We start from the raw sequence: 23,004 nt of genomic DNA, 5'->3' as shown, positions 1-23,004 counted from the left end.
ACTAATGTTTTTATGCCCGTTTGAATTTTGCTTGCTTATATATGTGTATCCTATCATGGGAAAATGATCAGTTTTCAGATAATCAAAAAAATCATTTTTCCTCTAATCATGTGTGTGTTTTAGTGTGAAATCTTAAATTTCGGTATTTAATATAAATCATCGAAAATTTAGAAGAATTGTTCCTGGTATTCTTAGGAATTAACAGGTTCAATTATCTATCCAAAGTTTCCGTCTGCGTCAGCATTTCATACACCCTAACTCGTATCAAGTACAATGGTGCCTTTTTAATAGAGATATAGGTGGTTAAAATGTTTACTATAATCGTATAAAACGTAATATCTTATCTCATTTCACGCGATGATCCATCTAGTGTCACCTGCGTTTTAAATACCGGTACGTACCGGCCGGTATTACCCGGAATACCGGATACCCGGTGGTACCCCGGTACAACTATCCCGGTATTTTTTCCGATATTTTCACTATTCAATACTGGACGGTATTTCTGGCATTTCTGGTATTTTCCGGTATTACCGGAATAGTCATACCAGTATATTGATTTTCTTTTTTTTTTGAATTTTTTTTAAAATTATTTTTTGATACTTTAATATTATGTATTGTTATTTGTAAACTTTAAAACTTATATTTTGTTATGAAATACCTATTTGGTATTATTTTTTAGTAGATTGTACTTGTATTTTGACTATTTTCATTAAATTGTAACAAGTTTTGTAGGATTTCTATAAAAATAAAAAAAAAATACAAAAATTAAATTACCGTGTCGGTACGTACCGGCCGGTATACCAGTAATACCGGTACCGTGTACCTAACCGGTACAACCAAAATACCGGTATTTAAAACATTGAGTGTCATCCTATTCAAATTTGCCGTTATGCCATGTCAAATTGACTTGTGGTGTCCCCTAGCTATTGGTTGATTATATATAAAAAAGCTTACTAAAAGTGGAAACATACAAGCCCACCAAAGACAACCACTATGGTAAGATCTTTACCCCCTCATCTTCTTTTGTAATCCATGGGTCCCATAATGGAAAGTTTCTTTTGTTATGAAGTCTTAAAGTTGTTATAATTTTTCATTATGCAACGTTAAATTAAGACTTGTAATGATGGTTTACTCTACCTAATGGTTCTTTTTGAGGGTATTTTAGAAAATTTGACAAAATAGCTAGACTTAATTTGTTAGACAATCCATGATGAGGGCCCCTATATGTTGTATTCTTAGTGAGCTATAAACTCAACTCTCAAGTAGATGATAAGGACTGTAGACAAGTGAAGAGATGAAAGGAATGAGAGGAAGATTTTTAGGGAAGCTGAAATCGATTTCAAGCATTACAAGTCTTACACAAAGTCTAGTTTTTCAAGATAACGCCGCCTTCAATCAGTACTTTGAAACACCAATACTCGCAAATGATCCCAAGAATGAAGAGATTATAGGGAACAATAATATGTTGGTTTCAAAAAAGACCGAAAACCATTCTTTGTTGGTAGAATTCGAAGAGAAGTGTCCACCAGGAGGTAATGACTCGGTTATCTTCTACACAACAAGTCTAAGAGGTATACGCAAGACTTATGAAGATTGTAACACAATCAGGTTTTTGTTGGGGAGTTTTCGGGTTTTGTATGATGAGAGAGACGTGTCCATGCATTTGGAATTCAGGGAGGAGCTGTGGCGCACGTTGGGCGGTAGGGTGATCCCACCTAGGCTATTTATCAAAGGAAGACTGATTGGAGGGGTTGATGAGGTGGTCGGGCTTCATGAGGAAGGTAAGTTAGAAGAGCTCTTGTGTGGGATACCAAAAAGCCCGGCTAGTGGCCCTTGCAAAGGGTGTGGCGGGATGCGTTTTGTGCTTTGTCAAACGTGTAATGGTAGCAGAAAGGTGGTATTGGAGGAGGCAGACGAGGATGGTGATACCTCATTGCCCATTAGCTGTGTAGAGTGCAATGAGAACGGATTAGTGAAATGCCCCGTCTGCTTTTGATTTATACATATATAGAAATCGGGCTTAAATGTAAGGCATTCGTTGTGCAGCTTTTCTAGATACTAATTAAATCTATGGTCTCACAGCTTAATTAGGAGTCATAAATGATGCCAAAAATGTTTCACAAATGTATCTGTCATTTGGTTGAACATATTGATGGCTTCATATTATGGAAGTAGATGAAAGCATATTAGCATATATGTTATTAATTTCAAAATAACCATGTAAATATGCACTTATTATTATGGTATTTTCATGTCAACACCTGACTAATTGTCCTCTTCATCATTCTTTGATCATTCTTATATTAAGTCAGTGTTTTGGCTTGGGTGGCCTAAACATCAAACATCACCACGTTTGTTACTTATCGACTTTAAATTTGAAATATTTCAAATGAGATGGTTTGACTCATTCACACTTTTTATTAATTTTTTTTTTTTTCAATCTCAAGTCTTGTTGTAATTTTTTTTAAACGGTCAATGAATAATGTCTGATGAAGGATCATTGTGCCTGTTAAGTTTGGTAGCCAAGCCTCCATCTCTAGTTCCAGGGAAAACTCGTCGCCCGAAGACCCACTGTGATAAAACCCGGTTGCGTTTGGACTCGATCATGGTAGATAATATATACATTTATGCTTTTATCACATTTTACTAAGTGCAATTCTACATTATCTGATTTGTATTATTATTATTATAACTAAATTATTATTATTTATTTTGTTTGCATCTTAAGAATTATGATTGTTTAGATTAGAAGTTATTTCTTGTAAACTTCACCAACTAGGCAACTATTAACGATTTGTTGTCATTTGTCTTTTACGTTAAAAATAAGTGTATTGGACTATTGGTCCTTTCTGTTATTTTTCGTTATCGATGAAGAATTTACTAGAGCACTAGGGCCTGTGTGATCATTTTGTGGGCCAAACCCATGTTTTTGGTTATTTTAAAGCCCATGATGGGGTCTCCACTCTCCATGTGGTCCGTGGATTGTAAACCAAACAAAAAAGGTGAATGGTGGTTGATAGTTAATTATTTTTAACTTTATTTTTTATAATTAATATTGATATTAATTTTATTATTAACTTTGAATTATGTTCATAAGAATAAAGAATAAAATAGAATCTGCTTTGGTGCTTATTTTCATGCTTACCAAAAACTGTTTTCTTTATCTTATTTTCATTTTTGTCTTCTATTAGCATTACATTATTTGCATCCATGATCAGTTGGATTGTTTGTGTATGGATAGGATAACATAGGGTAAGGATAGCATAGCATAATGCTACTTATACATAATCAGTTTTCCTAAAAAAAGATGTTTTTGAGAAAGCATGAGTCACAATAACGAATCTAGACACAAAGCAGCAAGACATATGAATGAAAGACAAAAGTAGCAAGAAATCTTCCAACCGGAACATAGATTTTAGACAAAAAAATCACAGGCATACTTTTACAGCTATAAATGACCCATTTTCAACTGAATCTGAGACGGGCACTTTGTAAGTTTTTAAATTGTTGTATCTCGATCAAATTTCAAGATGAAGCTTTGGGTTTTACTTTCAACAAAAATAAGCGGTGGTTCCAACTAACCATGTAGACTTGCGGTTCAGCGCGTGGCTAGAAAGGTCCGGCTCACGGTTAATCTCATCCCACATACTATCAAACGACATTGCTCCATGTACGAAGTCAAATTTGCCCTCTTCAACTTGTTCCAGATTAGAAAGAAACCAAAAAAAGATTTTTCTTGGACTATAGAAATTAGTCGTATATTGGCTTCGAGAGTAGCTTCAAGATCAAAATGTTTATCAGGAAATTGAGTTTTAAGGATTTTCACATAGGTTTCTGAGTCTCCACTATAAAGAACCGTCTCTCATGAAAGAGTCAAATGTCGTGACTTAATTGGCATTAAATCATGGCTCTTTTGGAACCAGTCAACAATCACCGCCAAGTAGGGCCGTACAGGCACTCTCTTTCGCTCCTCGTTCACTCTGTTGATCAATGGTATAGCAAAGAAGATCGTGGCTGAGCATATCCAACAGTTCCCCGTTTCCAACAGCAAAGTTGTCGTCCCCAAACTCGAATATAGAAGATTGGTAAGCCAAAGAGTCTTCATATGACTTCAGCCACTGCTAGCAGTTTAGTCAAAGTCAACTACTTGAAACAAGAAACGAAAATGATTTAAAGCCCAAGTAACATTATATATTGAACAAACGAACTAGCGAATACCTTAGTAAAGATTTGGAGCAAGTGAACTAGAGGTGGCAAAATGAGTGGGTCGCACAGGTTGGGTAATAACTTAAAACGGGTAACTTTTCACAGGTCATACAGGCCAGGCTTACTGGTGGACCTAAAACACTTTGACATTTTTAGTTCTGCATTAATATTGTGTATTAATATGATTACGAAACATTCATCACACTAATAATTTAATTACTAGAAAAGTACTCGTAAAACTATTCAGTAGGTTGTATTGTATGCACTAGAGTATTTTTTGGGTGACTTTAACTCGTTTTCCTTTACTTAAGACTACCATCTAGAAATAATGTATAACCCAGATTAGCCCGTTCACAGGTAAATGGAACGAGATTGTTGCATCCAGGGTGAACGATACATTTGTAAGACAAAAAAACATATTCTAGTGCCGAACGAAGCAAGCAAAGAAAAAGATTTTACCCCAACTAGCTAGAGATTAATCAGAGCTAAGCTGACGCCGGTCTAAATCAATGTCATCTCCGCCTTGTTCACAGTTATCTTTCTTTAACAACGGTTCCCCTCTAACTTTTGGTAATTGTAAGTTCAATTTCCTTTTCTTCCATGGTAAACCACTGCACATTGAACTGTGAACAAGATACTCTTACAAAATAAAAGATTTTTCAAGAAATACTATTTTCGGTAACTATGATAAATACTATTTTCAAGAAAAGACCCTCCAACATAATTTGCATTTGCTAGTGTGGCATAACGAAATGACTTCCTAAAAGTAGCATCATACTCGTTTTCATTTTCATGTAACTCTGGCTCTTCCAGTTCTTTAAAGTGAATCTGAGTCTAACAGGTTGATGTAATCAACCTCTTCACTTCTGCTTTCACTTATGTCAAATCATCTTCACGTGATGTCTTTTTTGGCTCGTCTAATTGACACATACTCCTTAATATCTTGACTTTTCTTAATCCTTCTTTAAGTGTAGAAAGCTCATCTTTTTCTCCAGAGTCCAGATACGTTATCAATGCATTGACTCTGCTAATTCTTAAGGAGCTCTATGTTCTACTAAGCTAAGTGATATCTGCACAACAGACCTCATGAATTCAAGATCTTGGGTGCAAACAACATTATAACATGCAAGAAACAGCAATATGGGAAAATAAGTTATAGTTGCCAAAAACAGAAATTTTAACATATTGTGGAAATACCAAAAGAAAGAATCATGACCCACATTTTTTGTACAAACTCCATAAGCGCTCATTTTTGAACTTTCTAGTGTTCATTCTCCGTTTTTGCAAAATGATGAATTGAATGTAGCGGTAAGACTAATGCAATAATGGGATCAAAGGGTAATGCTAATATCAAGACGCTAAAGTATCCAAATTATATATTGATACATACACGAAGCAAAGGGTGAGGCTCAATCATTCCACAAGGGAAATTAAGAGGAATATTAAGATCAAACTCTTTGTCTCCAGCCACAGAAGCATTATCAGCAAGCTTCAACAATGCAGTTTCAATTAGAGAGGAGCCTTGTTTTTTTGGCCCTGAAGTTAGTCCCTGAAATATAGAGATTTCAAAAAAAATATTTGAAGCCTATGTTAGAAAACATACTTAAAATGGCATCCTTTTCAATCAAGATAAAAGATATATTTTGCCATTATAGATTGCCGCCGAGTTGCTGAGTTATAAATAAAGGTAAAGAACTAATATTTATCATTTTTATTTAAGAGCAAGCCAAGCATTGAAAGCCATCTTTAATGCTACTCAGAAACAATTTGAATGGATCTTTCCATACTAATAACACACAAATCTATGGAACGCTGAAAAGTACAATGTGCATAGCATGATGATCATATGTGATGCACAGAACGTGATAATCCCATTCACCCAAGGATTGAACACAGCCTATATAGCTAGGCTAGAGCTTCTTAACAATCTCTTCATTTACGCGATGGTAATATGTCATTCTTTGAATTGATTTAAAAGCTTCATTGTAGTTTTTTACTTCTATGTAGTTTTTATTTCTATCATTTTGGTGGATTGTTTGTCCATGCTACTAAGATTTCTTGGTCTGCAGGCACTAACTTGATAACAGTGATGAATGTATGTGTCGAATGGGCTAGAGTTATTGTTTAATGTTAGATACTCAGAATTAGTGAATGACCCGTGATACCTTTTTGGTAATTGAATGGCAAATTTATCTACAAGCTATTGAACTTATGTTTGTGCTTACAATATGAATCGCTTGTAACGAGGTTCATGAAGTGAAGTATGTGTCTTATAACTTTGTATCACGAAGGTCTCTCACCATCTTCAACCATTTAGCCGTATTAACCCGTATGTAAATACGAGTATTAAACAGCTTAAAATACATTTGACTGTGGTGCATTGTAAGGGTTAGCCTATTATCACTAAAGGGTGTGTTTGGTAGGAAGAAATGGACCCAAAGAAATGGAAATGAAATAAATTCTTTGTTTGGTTGAGAAAAGATATCAAAGAATATCCATTTCCCAGAAAATAGATTACTTCATAGTATGATTTCCCTACATTTTGAGAAGAAATGAAATTTGTATATGAAAAGTTTCTTATAATTCTCCATGTCTATAGTTGAGAAATGAATAAGGCCAAAACTATTATAGGTATAAATACAAATAGCACATGCAAAGCACATTTAACACACAACATGAAAATTCCTCCACCATTGATCTTACGTTTGCCTACCTTCTTTAACTCCTTTTCATCAAAACAAAACTTTTTGTAAGTGCACATATATACACATATATATACATATATTGTTAGAATGTCGGATCAGAACAATATCATCACTTCCGAAATTAAGGGGTTATTGGATCAGAACAAATCATCATCCTTTCCAAATACAAAAGATTTCGACTTGGTTATCAAGACAAATGTTTTTCCAACTTGATTTAGTTTCCATATTTCAGTCTATTCTTTCTTGTATAAATTGAGGTTTTCTCAATCAATCGATATATCAATAAAAATCAATATTATTCATCACTATTTAACATGGTATCAGAGCTTCCAATTGTTTGGGGCTCATCATCTACACAATAATCATCTAAAATCACCCGATTAAATCTGAGCTACCATGGCCGGAACCGGCAACCCAAAATCGGGTTCAGATTTAATGCTTCAGTTAGCAAATTTATTGCAAAACAACAATTCACAGCCACAAAACCCAAAACTTTCCGAAAATTTGCAAATCAACCTCAAACTCAATAGTCAAAATTACCCGTTATGGACTCGGATGATCCGAGTTGCTATCGGCGGAAAATCAAAAAATCTTTTAAACCATTTAACCGAATCACCACCAGAAAAAACAACATCTGAAAAATATGAGTTATGGGAACAAGAAGATCTTATCGTTTTCTCATGGCTCATCCAGAATATTGAACCAACCATTGCCGAAAATATGACCGAATTTTCCACATCGAAAGAAGTGTGGGATGCTTTGGTCACCACTTACAATAGCGGCAAAGATAAATTACAAGCTTTCAACCTTCATGTCAAGGCAAATGAAATTAAACAATCAGAAAAATCATTAGAAGATTTCTGGATTTCATTGCAAGGTATTTGGGGTGAAATAGATCGCATCGATCCAAACCCCATGAAGTGTGCAGAAGACATTAAAGCATATGCAACAATCCGATCCAATCAGAAATTATTTCAGTTCCTTAATGGGTTAGATCGAAGATTCGAATCTATAAAAAGAGAGATTCTTCGTATCGATCCATTACCGACGGCAGAAGCAGCTTATGCCACTGTTCGGAAAGAGGCCGCTCACCAGAATATTCTGGGAGCAACCACTGGAGAATCACAAGGCATCGCCGCCGGCTTGATGACCACAAATATGGATGGATCCAGTTTTGCATCAAAAAGTTTCAGCCGCATAGATTGGAAGAAGAAAGTTGTTCAAGATGATAAATCACAACTACAATGTGATGAATACGGCATGTATCGACACACCAAAGACCAGTGTTTCAAGATCATTGGATATCCCGAGTGGTGGACCGATGGACACAAAACGGCGAGCAAGAAAGGCACCAAGAAAGGATATAACCCCAAAACTAGTACCATCACCCCTACCGCCAAGGCTACTGCAACCAAAGAGAATGATAACCGGAAATCGGAGACGGGGTTTGGTGGAGTAGCGGCTGCTGGAGTTAATGAAAAAGAGGGAGGTTTTTCGGTGGTGGCAGGTAAAGGAGAAAAAGGGGTCGACATATGTGATCCTCTTTTTTCTAAACCATTGTTTCCATATAATATATATATACATATATACGTAATAATTCTGTTGACCAGATTTTAAAGCCACATGGGCCCTTCCAGCTTAAGAAACAAGGGGGAGCCCAGCCTTTTGGGCCGAATATAAATGGGCTGAAATGCTTTAGTCCACTGAAAAAACAAGGGGGAGCCCATGTAGTTCAATCTGGTTACAAAAAACAAAATGGGTCTTGGATTTTTGATTGTGGTGCTACTGATACGATGACATATGATTTGTCGGATTTTTCAGTTTTTTCAAAACCCAGGAGAACTCATATAGAAGTTGCTAATAAAGCAAAAATGGATGTGAAAAATGGTGGAACCGTTAAAATTTCTTCAAACATCAATTTAACCAATTGTCTTTATGTTCCTTCTTTATCACATAAACTTTTGTCAATAAGTCATGTGACAAAGGAACTTAACTGCTCAGTTCTTATGCATCCACATTTTTGTCTTTTACAGGATATCAGGACGGGACGGATTATTGGGCGTGGCACTGAGAGAGAAGGACTGTATTATGTTGATGAAGTTATTGAGAATGGAAATGTGATGTTAGCTCATGGAACTGGTGACAGAGAAGCCTGGTTGTGGCATAGAAGACTGGGACATCCTTCAGTTAGTTATTTACATACTTTGTTTCCGAAACTTTTTCCTTTAAATGATGATATCGTTGAACAGTTTTTTAGGTTGCCGGAAAAAAAGGGCGATGATGATACAAATGTTCGTAAAAATGGGACTCGGATGATCCGAGGCGTATATTGGCGGGGTAAACCCGCGGGGTTAGCAGCCATGGCGTCTCCGACTTTCGAAATTCTCGACCCCCAAATTCTGAGCTCAAGTTATATTTTTTACAAAAAAGAGTCACTTTTTTTAGTTTTCCGGCAACTACATTTATAAATTCCAATGTCTTTTTATGTTTTATTAATGGAATAAGTACTAATATATATAAATTTTTGTGTTAATCAATTTAATATCTCCAAGCCGAGTTATAATATATCAATAACAAAAATTATATACGCTTTTTAAGATTTTTTTTCTTTTAAAATTTTAGTTAAAAAGCCCGAGTTAAACCCGGGTTGATTAGCTAGTTAAGGGTAAAATAAAAATTTTGCATCTAACATTTTTATGAGAGTGAACGTGATAATTATTACTAATATAGTATAGAAGTATAGATATAAAAATATATTTTTAAATGATTTATTAGGATCACTTTTTTTTTATACGATTTAGATTTCTATCACTTTTGTGATTATCAAGAGCGTTTGTTGTACACTTATCCAAAAGGACCAAAATTACATTTTATTAATTTTAAATATTTTTATTTTGTTTATTTCTTTCTGATTTCTCCACCAAACAAAGAAATTCATTGAATTTCTCAACCAACTTTAAAGTTAATCATCCAACTTTATATGTAAAGTTAGAACAACTTTAACCCTTAAATTGAATTGAAAGGTCAAAATTTAAACATTAAATTTTAATTTTAACTATTAAATTTAATCCAATCATTAAAATTGATTCAACTTTACAACTTTATAGGATCTTATTCTATAAAAATATCTGTCTTGCCATTGACTATCTAATGGGGATATAAGTGTAACCAACCATTTCTATCATTTTGTATATATCGAGACAATTAATCATATAGACCAAAATAATTCATACTTAATAGGCAAGTACATATTTTTATAATTATTAATTTATAGTTTCGTTGAGATCAATATAAATACATTGTAATTTAAAAAAAGTTATCATCTTATTATTTTATTGATTGAGGTCTATTTTTGTACTGGTCCCAAATTGAGACGAGACAAATTATTAATTTTATCGAGATTATTAATTTATCGAATACCAATTTATAGAGATTCTACTGTACATCACGACTAAAAAAACACACATTTTTACTCGAGTACGAGTGATACATATTTGACAATTTGACAACTGAAAAATGAATGGAGGCGGGAGTGGTAGTCACATACATTTTTTTCTTAGAACATCTTTAATGATAATCTGATGAAACTTTTTTTTTTTAAAGAAAAAAACTTTCTAAAAAAATTGATACAATTAGAATGAATTATTTATTAAATTTTTTTTAAATAAAGCACTTATGTCTTTATTTAAGGTGCATAAAATTTGTATTTTTTATATTAAAAGTATCCTTTTAAATATTATGATAAGTGTACAACTATTTAATTCACCTTTATTAAAATATTGTTTATTAATAGCTTGATGTTAATGAATTAACTAGGTAAGAAAATAAAAGGTTTTCAAAAAACTTTCCGATGATCTTATACGTTTAGTCAAAATATAATAAAATATAGATTTTATTACTACTCTGCTACATATTTTACTCACAGTGAATAAATATATATAAATTAAAATAAAATATTACTGTAGCATTTTATTATTTTGTCATCATCATCACAACAATCACTATCATCAGCCATTTTTATCGTTTTTACTTGTTATCAAAATTTTTTTGCAGTGGGGGGTTTTGTTACATTCTCATGAACCATCGTCTCTTCTTCAAGGGCCGATTGATTCAAATCTTCGCTTTCTCTCTCCTCACCAACTTTCTCTCTCTAAAAATCCGTCAATTCATATCCAAAACCCTAGATTTCCTCTTCAACATGGATTCTCTCTTCTTCTCCGCAGATTCCGCCGATGACGACGCCTCTTTTTTCGGAACCTCCTCCTCGTCCTTCCGTACGATTAACAGTCTCTCTGACCTAGACGAGGAACGCCTTTATTTAGTTAATCACAGGTGAATCCTCTTCTTTTTTCTTTTTATAAAATTTTTGTAGTGAATTTTAGTCTAAGTTATATACGTATATATAATTCAGAATCTCTAAAATGCTTTTTAGATGTTTAAAATTTTAGGTATGTGTGAATTTGCAGGTGGTGGAGTGAGACTAGAGAGGCTTTATTTAAGGATATCAATGAGGCGGTTACGTACGGTGCGAGTTCGTGTTTGGTTGATGAATTTGAATCGGAGATTGTTTTGGAAATGAGAAGAAGTGAGGATGATTGTGAGAATGTAGAAGAACAAGAGTTAGGAGTTTCCGGACGCGAGTATGCGTTGGTTTCCGAGTGGATGTTTTATCGAGCTCTTAAATGGTTAGGGTTTTATAGTATGGTTATCCGGTTTGTTTGGTTATGATTATGCATTATTGCTAGAATAAATAGTTACTAATTTTAGATTCGTTTTGATTGATGTTATAAGTGAATTAGGACCGTTAGGGTTTTACTTTCGTTAGCTTTATAATAAGTGAAATAGCAAGAAAATTTGCCCCTTTACGGTTGAATTGGCATATTAAAGGTGGAAGATCGAGTATACGTTATGAACAATGCAATAGTAAAAAAATGAAGTACAATAAAGAGAGTAAAGAAATGAACAATGAGAACAAGATTTAGATTTTTGATAAGCACTGGCTGATTTTGGTAAAATCTTATTAATGTTTGACTACGTATTAATTTTTATTGTAGTTAAGTTTCAACAACGCAATTTTAGCCGACTCAGCACTCATATTAGGGTTAGTGGTTGAAGTTTACTGTCTTTCTAATTATTTGTCCATAATTTTTTTTTTCAACAGAGGATTTTATGCCAGGGAGGTTTTGCAGTTGCTTATGCTGTACCCATCCCATATCTTTAGTGCGTTAAAATATAATTATAGATTGGTTTCTATAAATGCATTAACATAGTATATTGGCAAACAGTAGATAAGGTTCCATTAATCCATTGTGTACTGGAATCTTATGACCTACGTCATTGTGTATTAGTATCTAGTCCATTAAATCAGGCCTCTATGGCTGGATGTAACTCTAGGAATACAAAAAAATTGGAGCAGAAAAGTTAGCACCCACTTCTTTTTTGTTTTGAGGTTAACTTTTATTTCAATTCCCAGAGGATACTTATATTTTGCAGCGCATGTTGCAACATTCTATGTCTATCTTTAATATCTGGTTAGGAATGGCCGTCCAGCCTTGACACTTACTTTCTATGACCATTATCTAGCATAATATTGATCAAATGGACAAGAAAAATAATGCATGAAATTGAACTATATCCAACGATCTTGTATTCAACAAATCTGTTTTAGATTCATAGCTATATCTAGACTTGACACCCTCGGTTCCCTGCTCGACATTTATGCACATCTGCTAAAACTTCAGTTGCTTGATGATGTATTACTTCCTTTCAATAATATGCTCTCCCATGCAGGCATTTTGATATGAAAAGTGTTGGGAACTTAGGAGCCACAGAACATAATAAGGCAGACTTGTTTTCTTTGCAAGTCAGGCTTTCAACTTCTGCAACAACAAATGCATTGGTTGTAAGAATAAGTCAAAAGGTATATAATTGTATTTGTGCTGTGAATTTTTTTGATCACTGCTATATGTTTTTTGGTTCTTTATTTTATCCATGGTTGTTCTTCAGGGAAATATGATTGGATCTTTTAATAAGGCCTGTCAAATATTTTGTGTCAAGCCTGGCGTGGTGAGTATTTTTAAATTTGATCTTTTGTTATAAAATGCTTAGATTTTCTAATGACATTAAGTATTTTGCAGTCAAAGATATGGGATTTTTCAGGACAAATAACCAAGCTTTTTCTACAAGGCAGCGCACTATCGGATTTACCTGAACAAGGAAATGAAGAGGTACTTAGTATTATCTTGAACACTTGTTTGATTTATTTTTACCTCAGATGCTAACTTCTGTTATTTTCTGGACTATAGATTTTCTTGGAATTGCAATTTTATGGATTGTATGATGATATAATGCATAAAGAAAATGAGATGGCAGTTGATGACTGGAATGGCTCACTGAAGGTGAACGGCTACTCTGACAAAGTCAACTCATATGTTAGATATGACCGTCAACCACTTACTAATAGCTCCAGTGAAGCGTATAATTTGGGTTTGACCGGATTGTACAATCTTGGAAACACGTGTTTTATGAATAGCGCTATCCAGTGCTTGGTGCATACTCCACAGCTTGTCGATTATTTCCTTGGAGACTTCAGAAAGGATCTAAACTTTGAAAATCCACTAGGCATGAATGTATGTAGTTTGTAATTATTAGATTAATAAATTTTTGAAAAGCAAATCTTATATACCGTTTCCATAGTAATTGGATACGAGTTACACATGACATATTTTTGAATTACCTTTATGCTTATGTTTTCTAGGGGAAGCTTGCTCTAGCATTTGGAGACTTGCTAAGGCAGCTATGGACACCTGGAGCTACTTCGGTGGGCCCACGAGTATTCAAGTCAAGGCTATCTGACTTCGCTCCTCAGTTTAGTGGCTACAATCAGCATGATTCCCAAGTTGGTGATCTTCAAGTTTTTTTATCTACATTATATAGTACATTATTAATATTAATATATTATTGATACAATCAACATGATTTTTGATCTCATTGCCAACTCTGTCTCTCTCTCTTTTTTTCTAATGTAGGAGTTTCTTGCTTTTCTACTTGATGGGCTCCATGAAGATTTGAATCGAGTTAAAATTAAGCCTTATAATGAGATAAAAGATGTGGATGGGACATCAGACAAAGAAGTAGCAGATGAACACTGGCGGAACCATTTGGCTCGCAATGACTCCATAATAGTTGGCACGTGCCAGGTAAACTAGCTAATATGTATTGTGTATTATGTAGTTTGAAAACTGTCAATAACATATATTTCCGCGACCTCTTACAGGGTCAGTATCGGTCAACTTTGATATGTCCTCTTTGCACGAAGCATTCAGTTACTTTTGATCCATTCTTATATCTGTCCTTGCCGTTGCCTTCAACAAAAACAAGAACTATGACGTTGACGATATTGAGCACTGATGGATCAACTTTGCCAATTCCAGTTAGTGTGACTGTTCCTAAAAATGGAAAGTTTAAGGATCTTATTCAGGCTTTGAGCACTGCCTGTTCTTTGGGCGATCATGAAACATTACTGGTAGCTGAGGTTCGCACGAAGAAACCATTTGTAAGGTTTTATGTGTTCCCTTGTATGGAAAGTTACTGTTTTTTTGGTTGAACATATTGTACAGGTATACAACAACCGCATTCTTCATGTCTTGGATAAGCCAGGTGACTCCATAGAGCTGGTTAGGGATAATGATACGCTTGTTGCTTACAGGCTACTAAAGGACGAGGATTCATTGCCTTTAGTTGTGTTTACACATTTTCATTTCGACGAGTAAGCTTATTATTATTATTTTTTTAATTATGGAGTATATCATTTTTTTTCCCTCTCTTATTAGGGCATGTTCTACTGGATGGAATGGCCACGGTAACTGAATGAGTCATTACATAGTTACCGTCATTATGTTTGGTTGACCTGAAAGAATGAAATGACCATTCAAGTATATTGTTCGGTATGCTTTAATATGCATCCGAATTGGTAATAAATTCAATAATGTTCTATGTAGATAAGTCTCAATTTAAATTGTGAGATGCTATAAATACGGTTAGGTTAGATGGACCACTATCCTAGAGGAGTAGAGGTTTAGAATATGTGTGGAATTGTTTAGCTGAAAAAAGTCCCAACAGGGACAGATGTGCGATTATTTGCCGTCTGATAAAAGATAAGAAAAAGTGATTTAGTAAATAATTATTATAGTGACATTTGTAAAATAAGAAAAAGCTACCTAGTTACTTTTGAATGATAAAAAGTTATTTTTGTTATTAAATTTTTTTTAGTTGAAGTATTAAAAATATAAAAGGGTAAGGGGTTATTAAAGATTAAACGGGATATAGTAGGTTCTTTTTTGTGAGTTTTCATATCATTCTTCCTTTTCATCAAAAAATTAAAACCCTGCCGAAGGAATTATTGTCAGAAAAATGGAAAGAATGACATGAGGAATTATACATCATCCGGACAAACCAAACAGCTTCTTCAATCTTTACTCACAGAAAATAGACCATTTTCTTTCTCAACACTATTGTTCCAAGGATAATATACATATTGTTCTTCTGATTTTACTAATTATGGTTATAGCTTCTAATTACTACAATGTATTTGGATTCATGTCAACCAGTGGAAAGTTTCAAGTTCAACCTTACAAAAAGTTCGGGATTCCTCTAGCAGCTAGGATTCCTGATTGTAGTGATGGTTCTGAGATTCATAAGAAGTTCCTTCAAGTGCTTCACCCATTTCTTATGCCAGAAGAATTATCCTTGGATGTTTTTGATGATCCCATAGACACTGTCAATCAAGAAACTGAAATGGATGATAAAGTTGATGGCATGGTAGTAAATGATGTTTTGAACACTGAATTGGATGATAAAGCCGATGACATGGCAATTAATGACGTCTCGAACAGTGAAATGAATGAAAAGGTCAACGATATTGCAATTAAGGATGTTTCAGAGAGTGATGTAAATGGAAACTTTGAGTTTTATGAGGACCGTGACAGGCTTTTTTTAGAAAGTGATAAGATAGTGATGGATAAACCATTATCAATCCCGGAATTCGGGAATCTCTCTGTGTTTGTTTTGTGGCCAGATGAAATGTTGAGACGGTATGATACTTCCATTCTAAGCCATTTACCAGGAACAGGGGGGTTTCCATTACTTGCAAACAAGCCTCCAGAGTCGGTTTCGTTATATAAATGTCTTGAAGCATTCTTGAAGGAAGAACCGTTGGGACCTGAAGACATGTGGTATGTCATGCTCCTTTCTTGCTACTAAGGTGGTTGTTTTGACCCTTTCAATTATGAATGGAACCGGTTTGGGTTATGAGAGATCATATAAATAGCAGCTTAAAGGGAAACGACCTGGGCAGGTCAAAAGGGGTAACAGCCGCCCAAAGTGTATTTAAGTGCTTATATTTTTCTAAATCAAATTATAAAAAAATAGATTGGTTATTGCTATAACATAGTTAAAGTATTCTTAATTCTTGATTATACCTTAACAATTAGAAAAACTCGACGAAAACTACTTATGGGTCTACCCAACGATCCAACGTAATTTAATCCAGCCCCGTAATAAAACATGTTTCAACCCGAACCTTTGTGACATGTTACCCGATTGCTTGGCCCACCCATTTTGCTAGCTCTACTAAAGTCTCTTGTCATTTAGTACTCATGTGGATTTTGAATTACAGTCCAACCCGACTGAATTTAATTTAAATATTCTCAGGTACTGCCCTAAATGCATGAAGCATTGCCAAGCTAGCAAAAAGTTGGATCTCTGGAGATTACCAGAAGTTCTGATTATTCATTTGAAGAGATTTTCATACAACCAGTTTTTCAAGGACAAATTGGAAACTTTTGTTGACTTCCCTGTTGATGATTTTGACCTTTCAAATTACACCGTTCATAAGGATTCCCAGTCTTCTTTTCGCTACAAACTGTATGCTGTCAGTAACCACTATGGTGGAATGGGTGGTGGCCACTACACTGCTTTTGCTCAGGTAAGGCACACTCACTTATTTATGTCTTATACATATTGTTAAGCGTGACAAAAAGTCAAAAACTTGATTTCTGTGTTCATGCATTGATTCACTATGTTTGCTGTTATATTATTTCACTCTTTTGTTTACTTGGGTCAGAGAAGCATGTGTCAAATTAGAAATTCTTCTTTTGAATAAGTTTTAACTCGAATCTGCTGTCATAAAAGTTATTAGTTAATATACTCACAATATAACACTGCTTTATATCTACATAAAATGGGTAGATCTTGATTTAAGTATTTTCTCTAATGTGTGAAATGGGTTGAGTTATAAATTTTCGACCAAAAAGAAAACTGGGTAAATGTTACCCGGAGAGTATGCAAATACATAATTCTTCAGGCCCTTAATTTTAAAAAGTTTCATTATCTTTATCAAAATAATGTTTAGCACATCAGTTATTTAGAGTTAAAAAAAGAGGATAAATTAGTCTTTATGGGTAGACCAGCCCGGACCTTGCCTCAGTGTGTTACTCTTTTGCCACCTTTAGGTAAACCCTATTATTTATTTCTGTTACGTAGCCATTATTATTAATATTCTATTTTTTGATGCAGTCTGGCGAGCAGTGGTATGAGTTCAATGACAGCCATGTCTTCCCCGTTAGTGAAGACCAGATCAAGACATCTGCAGCCTATGTTCTATTTTACAAGAGAATTTGAGATATAGACCAATATACACCTGCTAGTCGGTGGAATTTGTGTAGGACAGGACAGTCGTCAAAGTTTCAAGTTTTTTGGCCCAATGGTTTAGAGGTTGAAACAGAAAGCCTTTAAAGTCGATTACATCTTGTGCAGATTTGGGGCCATTATACATTACATCTGATAGAAAATAGTTTTTCCATTACAATTAGAGTGCCCTGTGTTGTACATGTACTTAGATTAGACTACAGATTTTGCCAGTGGCCACCTCAATTTCTTGGATCAATAGCTTTAGCTTCAGTTTCAGCTGCAGCTTCTGAGGCATCGTTTCTCGGTCTTGGTTTTACAACCTTTGCTTGGTTTCTGGCCTAGTTATGTTTGGTTAACTTGCCTTTTTACTAACCTCATTTATATGAACTCTTTTCTACCCATGAATACTAATTATAAGAAAACTTACTTGAGGAAGGCTGTTTAGTTAGGTTGAGTCATTATCTAACCAGATAGGTTAACTTGATTTAAGCTCTTCTACGATAGACTCAAGGTGGTATAATGTGAGTTGGTTGGGGTTGTCTGACATTTCAACCTTTTGGAAAATTGCAGCTTGATGGGTCTTTTAATGAATATAGTGAAATAGCTTTTAATTATAGAGTTGAAGAAAATGTTTTGTCAACATATGCTTATTGCCTTATTATATCTTAGTTATCAATATTTTCCGACTGATATTAAGATTTAGTAATTTGCTAGCAAAGAGGTTACAATATTTTTTAGTGAAAACTGAATATATTATATCGCTCAAAAGATATTTACAAGTATAATAGAAAGCAGCCTTGGTGGGGCATACCCACCATCTGCACTATACCAAAAAACTCAAGAGGTTACAAATTTGTTAAGAGGTGTAGGTGAACTATAGTAGTGGGTTAACTTGACCATAGCTTGTTTCTAATAATGACAATATAAAGAGAATCTAGAGTCACCAGTCACCACAGGTTCCGAATACGAAACTTAAGCAAATTACGTGTCTCGTCCAATTGGAAACATAAAAAGATGCTATTTGGGGGAAGGGTCCAAATGTTCTCACATGAGTTTTCAGATTCAAACCCACTTAAGATCACATCCTAAGGGTGGTCGACAGACGCTCACAAGGTTGCCTTAGTTGAACTGCATATAGCTAAGTAAAAAAGGTCAACTCCGAGTTGTCGTGAACAAATAAAACTCATTTGTTTACCCGATCACATTAACAGATAGAGACAAGATTAGAAGATATATTATCAAAGCAAAATCTTATTTTAAAAAAAAAAACATTTTAAAACCAAAAAGCTATACTAGCTCCACTAACACAAACTTTACTCCAGGCTGCAGAGGCGGATCTACCATTAAATGTCGATGGGGAAAAAAAAATTCCTTGAAAACAACAGAGAATATAAAATTTTCGAAAAGCATATCCATACGCCATGAAAGAACTAGAGGTTATAACGACATTCTTACTTATAATAACACCATCATCCGAAAATAACTAGCAGATAAATAATTAATTTTGTAGCTTCTCTAAACTACAAATTTGCAATGGAAGTTCATAAGTCACACCTACAAAACTACTAAACATTGTCTGGTTTCACTTTTTTCCTAAGAGGCTCAAGCCTTCATCAATAAATTTGGATTTTATCATACATTATTCTAGTTAGTACTTTTAGAAAAGCAAAATTTGAATGGAAAAAAAAAATATAACAAAGTTTAATTTGTTGTAGTTACGGTTGGTAATTGATTACCTTATTTGTTTTGTACCGTATGTGTAACATAAAGTCTAAACATAAACAAGTAAACAACTATGTAGTTTGAAAGCTTTTATATCCCACACAACGACGGAACTTCATAGGGATTATGGACCGGGGGTTATACTATAAATTTTACTAAAAACATAACTTTAACCCCTCCAGATACAAATTTTCAAATTTTAACCACTCTAATACAATAGTTCAAGTTCCGCATATGGTCCCACAGCGAAGAATAAGAAAAATGATTGGTAGATATGAGATTATAAATAAGCCCAACACATAAATATATCTTGTTTATCCTTGGTTTATTTTTAATTAGACAAGGGCATGCTCAATTTGGACCGAGGGCATATATCGTTTTTGATCCAACAAACTATCAAAAACTAATGGTGTGTTTAGTTATGGAAAATGTTTTCTAGTTTTTTATTTTTATTTTTTTAAAAAATGAAAGGAGTTTTCCATCTTTAAAAAATAAATAAAAATTTTAAAAACGCGTTCAAAACTAAAAAGTAGAAAACAATTTGAGGTTTTAAAAATTTAAGAAATGAAAAATAAAAAGTAAAATACAATAAAAATGTATTTTCTAATTTTTCTTTTCTATAAAAATAAAATTTGAACGCGTTTCATTTTATGTTATTTTACACTAAACATTCTAAAGCAATACGAAAGTCATAGGGGGCACTTCCCCCCGTCAATTGTGAACTACATCCGCCTACCAGGCTCCAACAAACAATAGCATAGCAGTAGAGCCTTGGCCATATCTTGAAAGGCAGGCTTGTATTTGTTTTCCAATATTCTCCTTTCTTAAGTTTCTTTCCCGCCGGCGGCGGCAGGTACTTTCTCATCTTCCACTTCTTGCCAATTTCTATACCCTAATACCCCCACGATATCAGTCTTTCAATTTATATATATATATATATATATATATTTTTATGGGTCTGCCTGCCTTATCATATACGAGTACAGTATATATTTATTTTATGAATGTGATCAACACCAAACAAGTGTTTGATGATATTCCTCAATGAGAAACTGCATCATATAATATTTCACTTGTGTTACTTAATTCAGTACAGTTTGTGATAGAATGTTTGTTGTTGCTTATTCTCTGAAATTAACAAGCAATAAGCAGAACACGTGTAGATACCATATAAGCTGAATAATAAGCGATTCCAAACACCCACACTATATTTCACATATCAAGACCATTTCTTTTTGGGTTTTTTGAGTTTTACACAGTAAGCCCATCATTCTTTTTGGGTTGTTGGGTTAAACTTTCAATGAATCAATAAACACCATTCGGATAAGCTAAACATCTTGTGTGCTTTAACAAATCAACAATGACCCTTCATCTCATGTAGTCTCACATGCATGTGGGTCACATTTGTGCGTGCTTTTTCGGCATAGTGAGTGGATGTAGAAAATATTCCAATGTTGGTTAGGGAGTTTTCAGTGGTTTGAGATACCAAAAGTTTAGATTATTATGTATGCATGAGTGTTAAAAGGATAGCAGTCCTTTCTCAATTTCTGTCCTAGCTGTATGTATCAATGTATGTAATTATGTTCTAATAACTAACAATTACCTTCAAATAGGACTAATGTTTGTGAAACATCTGAATGCACCACAACCTTACAGCTCTAAAGACTCCATAAGCTGTATTAAGTTTGGTCTTTCATTTGCTTATGCTTTTCTGTTTATGTTCATTTAGGTGTCTGATTTGTAAACAATATAACCAACATTTGGCCTTAACTACTTCTGGTCGTCTTTACTTATGCTACTAATAGTTCCATTATCTGTGGTTTTGTTTCAATTGTTTAGTTATCTGGTGAATTCAATCTATTTTGTTGCAACTTACACATAGATTCGGTAGAAAGGTTTAATGGGCTTTTAACATTATGTGCTCTTCTCTATTATAGTACAAGAATATGCGTAAAGTCGTAAACAAATAGAAATTTGGTGCAGATATCTCTTAGGAACAATGACATCAGATGGGGCAAGGTTAGGAGACAAGTTGATACTAAGAGGGTTAATGTTCCATGGTTATCATGGAGTGAAGCAGGAGGAAAAGAAACTGGGTCAGAAGTTCAAGATAGATGTAGATGCTTGGATGGATCTTCGAACGCCTGGTCACACTGACAACATGTCTGATACAGTCAGTTACACAGACATCTATCGGTAAGATTCACTTTACTTATGATTTTACTTTTAAATTCCAAATGAAGTTTAAGGTCAATAAGAATTTCAAATGAAGTGTTAAATTTTACTGTAATAGATTTGGGGTTTAAAGCTGTTCATTAATTTGTGTTATAAAGTGTTTTGGCTTTGACTTGAGATTAATGATTTTGTTTTTAAGTTTTGTGTGTTAAAAAAGTATGGTCCTTCATCATTCTAAGAACATGAAGATAGTTAAGAAAATATGTTAAGGAACACAGAAGATGAAATAATTCACACAAACCCCAAACCATAAGAATCCACGAAAAAAAGTAACACAAATAGTAACTTTTAACAACTTGATTGTGCATTTGTAGATACAATAGAACCAAGTGAGGTGCAATAAACCTTGTAGAGGTCAAATTGGCTGGAAAGACATCCAAGTGTTATCAAGAAATTTTTGAAGCACTTTTTTTTTTTTTGTAGTTTACTAAAAATCAGAGAACCATTTTAATATAAATAATCTTGCTATGTTAGCTGATCATACTTTCTTTTTGGTCTCTATAATAAAGTTCTTAAATACTTTTTGCGATTAGGATCTTCTGTATACTAACATATTTTACCTTTTCTCCTTTGTATACAAATGTGACAGCATTGCGAAAAATATCGTAGAAGGTCCTTCTCAGAATCTATTAGAATCGGTGGCTCAACTTATTGCAACTACAACGTTGAACAATCACTCACAGATATCCGCTGTACGTGTGGTAGTTGGAAAGCCTCATGTGGCGGTTCCTGGACCTCTTGACTATTTAGGAGTGGAGATTATCAGATATAGAAGCACCGATATGCCGATATAAAGTGCTTCTCTTTAGACCTTAGTGTATAAACATAATGTCCAATGGTGTTATGCTACCTTTTTTTCTGAAATTGTTCTACAACTTGTTTTTCTTTTAGTTGGCCATGGGTTCTAACATTATTTGATGCAGAAATTTGATAGTTTGCTCATCTGGTTAATGTAATATTACACTATATAAGATTTTCATTATCATATAATTTTGCAAAATGTCTACAGTAGGACTAGAAACTCTCACTTCTTAGTTGATGAGTCATCTTGAGTATCATTTTTCATGGTTTCAATAGAAAACCTGATAAATAGTATGATCTATTTTCAAAATGTCAAAACTTATGATCACCTATAGATAATACTTGTGAGATATCTAGCATATATTTGACCAATATTTTTTATTTTAACGGCAATTTTGTAACACTATTCCGACTCCAATACTCCTAAATTCACTAAATGTGAGGGATTGAACCTTGGTCTTTACCCAAATACTTGTGCTCTATATATTGGCAAGCCGTTGCTTATTCTTTTAACAAACTATAATTACAAGATTTGAATCGAAGTAGGTTTCCAGTTAACTCACTTGCACTACTGCAGTCTATAACTTCCATATATGCATGATAATATGACATATCTAGCTTTGATTGTATTTGTAAAACAAAATCA

General features: G+C 34.0%; 3 protein-coding genes across 3 annotated transcripts; all 3 read left to right on the top strand.

Moving 5' to 3' along the window:
• The first annotated feature begins 1,198 nt into the window (after positions 1–1,198).
• Positions 1,199–2,262, top strand: LOC122584927 (uncharacterized protein At5g39865). The gene has a single exon (XM_043757008.1). The coding sequence runs from the start codon at positions 1,295–1,297 to the stop codon at positions 1,994–1,996; it is 702 nt and encodes a 233-aa protein (XP_043612943.1). The 5' UTR covers positions 1,199–1,294; the 3' UTR covers positions 1,997–2,262.
• An 8,652-nt stretch (positions 2,263–10,914) lies between these two features.
• Positions 10,915–17,999, top strand: LOC122597271 (ubiquitin carboxyl-terminal hydrolase 8-like). Its single transcript, XM_043769888.1, has 13 exons — positions 10,915–11,243; positions 11,378–11,596; positions 12,702–12,831; positions 12,918–12,977; positions 13,049–13,138; positions 13,217–13,540; positions 13,669–13,809; positions 13,940–14,110; positions 14,188–14,445; positions 14,531–14,679; positions 15,521–16,144; positions 16,623–16,896; positions 17,487–17,999. The coding sequence occupies exons 1-13, from the start codon at positions 10,987–10,989 to the stop codon at positions 17,589–17,591; spliced, it is 2,802 nt and encodes a 933-aa protein (XP_043625823.1). The 5' UTR covers positions 10,915–10,986; the 3' UTR covers positions 17,592–17,999.
• Positions 18,000–20,018: 2,019 nt separating this feature from the next.
• Positions 20,019–22,557, top strand: LOC122597282 (dihydroneopterin aldolase 2-like). Its single transcript, XM_043769899.1, has 3 exons — positions 20,019–20,175; positions 21,306–21,518; positions 22,147–22,557. The coding sequence occupies exons 2-3, from the start codon at positions 21,322–21,324 to the stop codon at positions 22,349–22,351; spliced, it is 402 nt and encodes a 133-aa protein (XP_043625834.1). The 5' UTR covers positions 20,019–20,175; positions 21,306–21,321; the 3' UTR covers positions 22,352–22,557.
• Positions 22,558–23,004: the final 447 nt, after the last annotated feature.

Source organism: Erigeron canadensis, chromosome 1 (genome assembly GCF_010389155.1).
Source record: "Erigeron canadensis isolate Cc75 chromosome 1, C_canadensis_v1, whole genome shotgun sequence".
Taxonomy (NCBI): domain Eukaryota; kingdom Viridiplantae; phylum Streptophyta; class Magnoliopsida; order Asterales; family Asteraceae; genus Erigeron; species Erigeron canadensis.
Note: the sequence above shows the minus strand (reverse complement) of the source record. Positions and strands in the feature narration are given on the sequence as shown.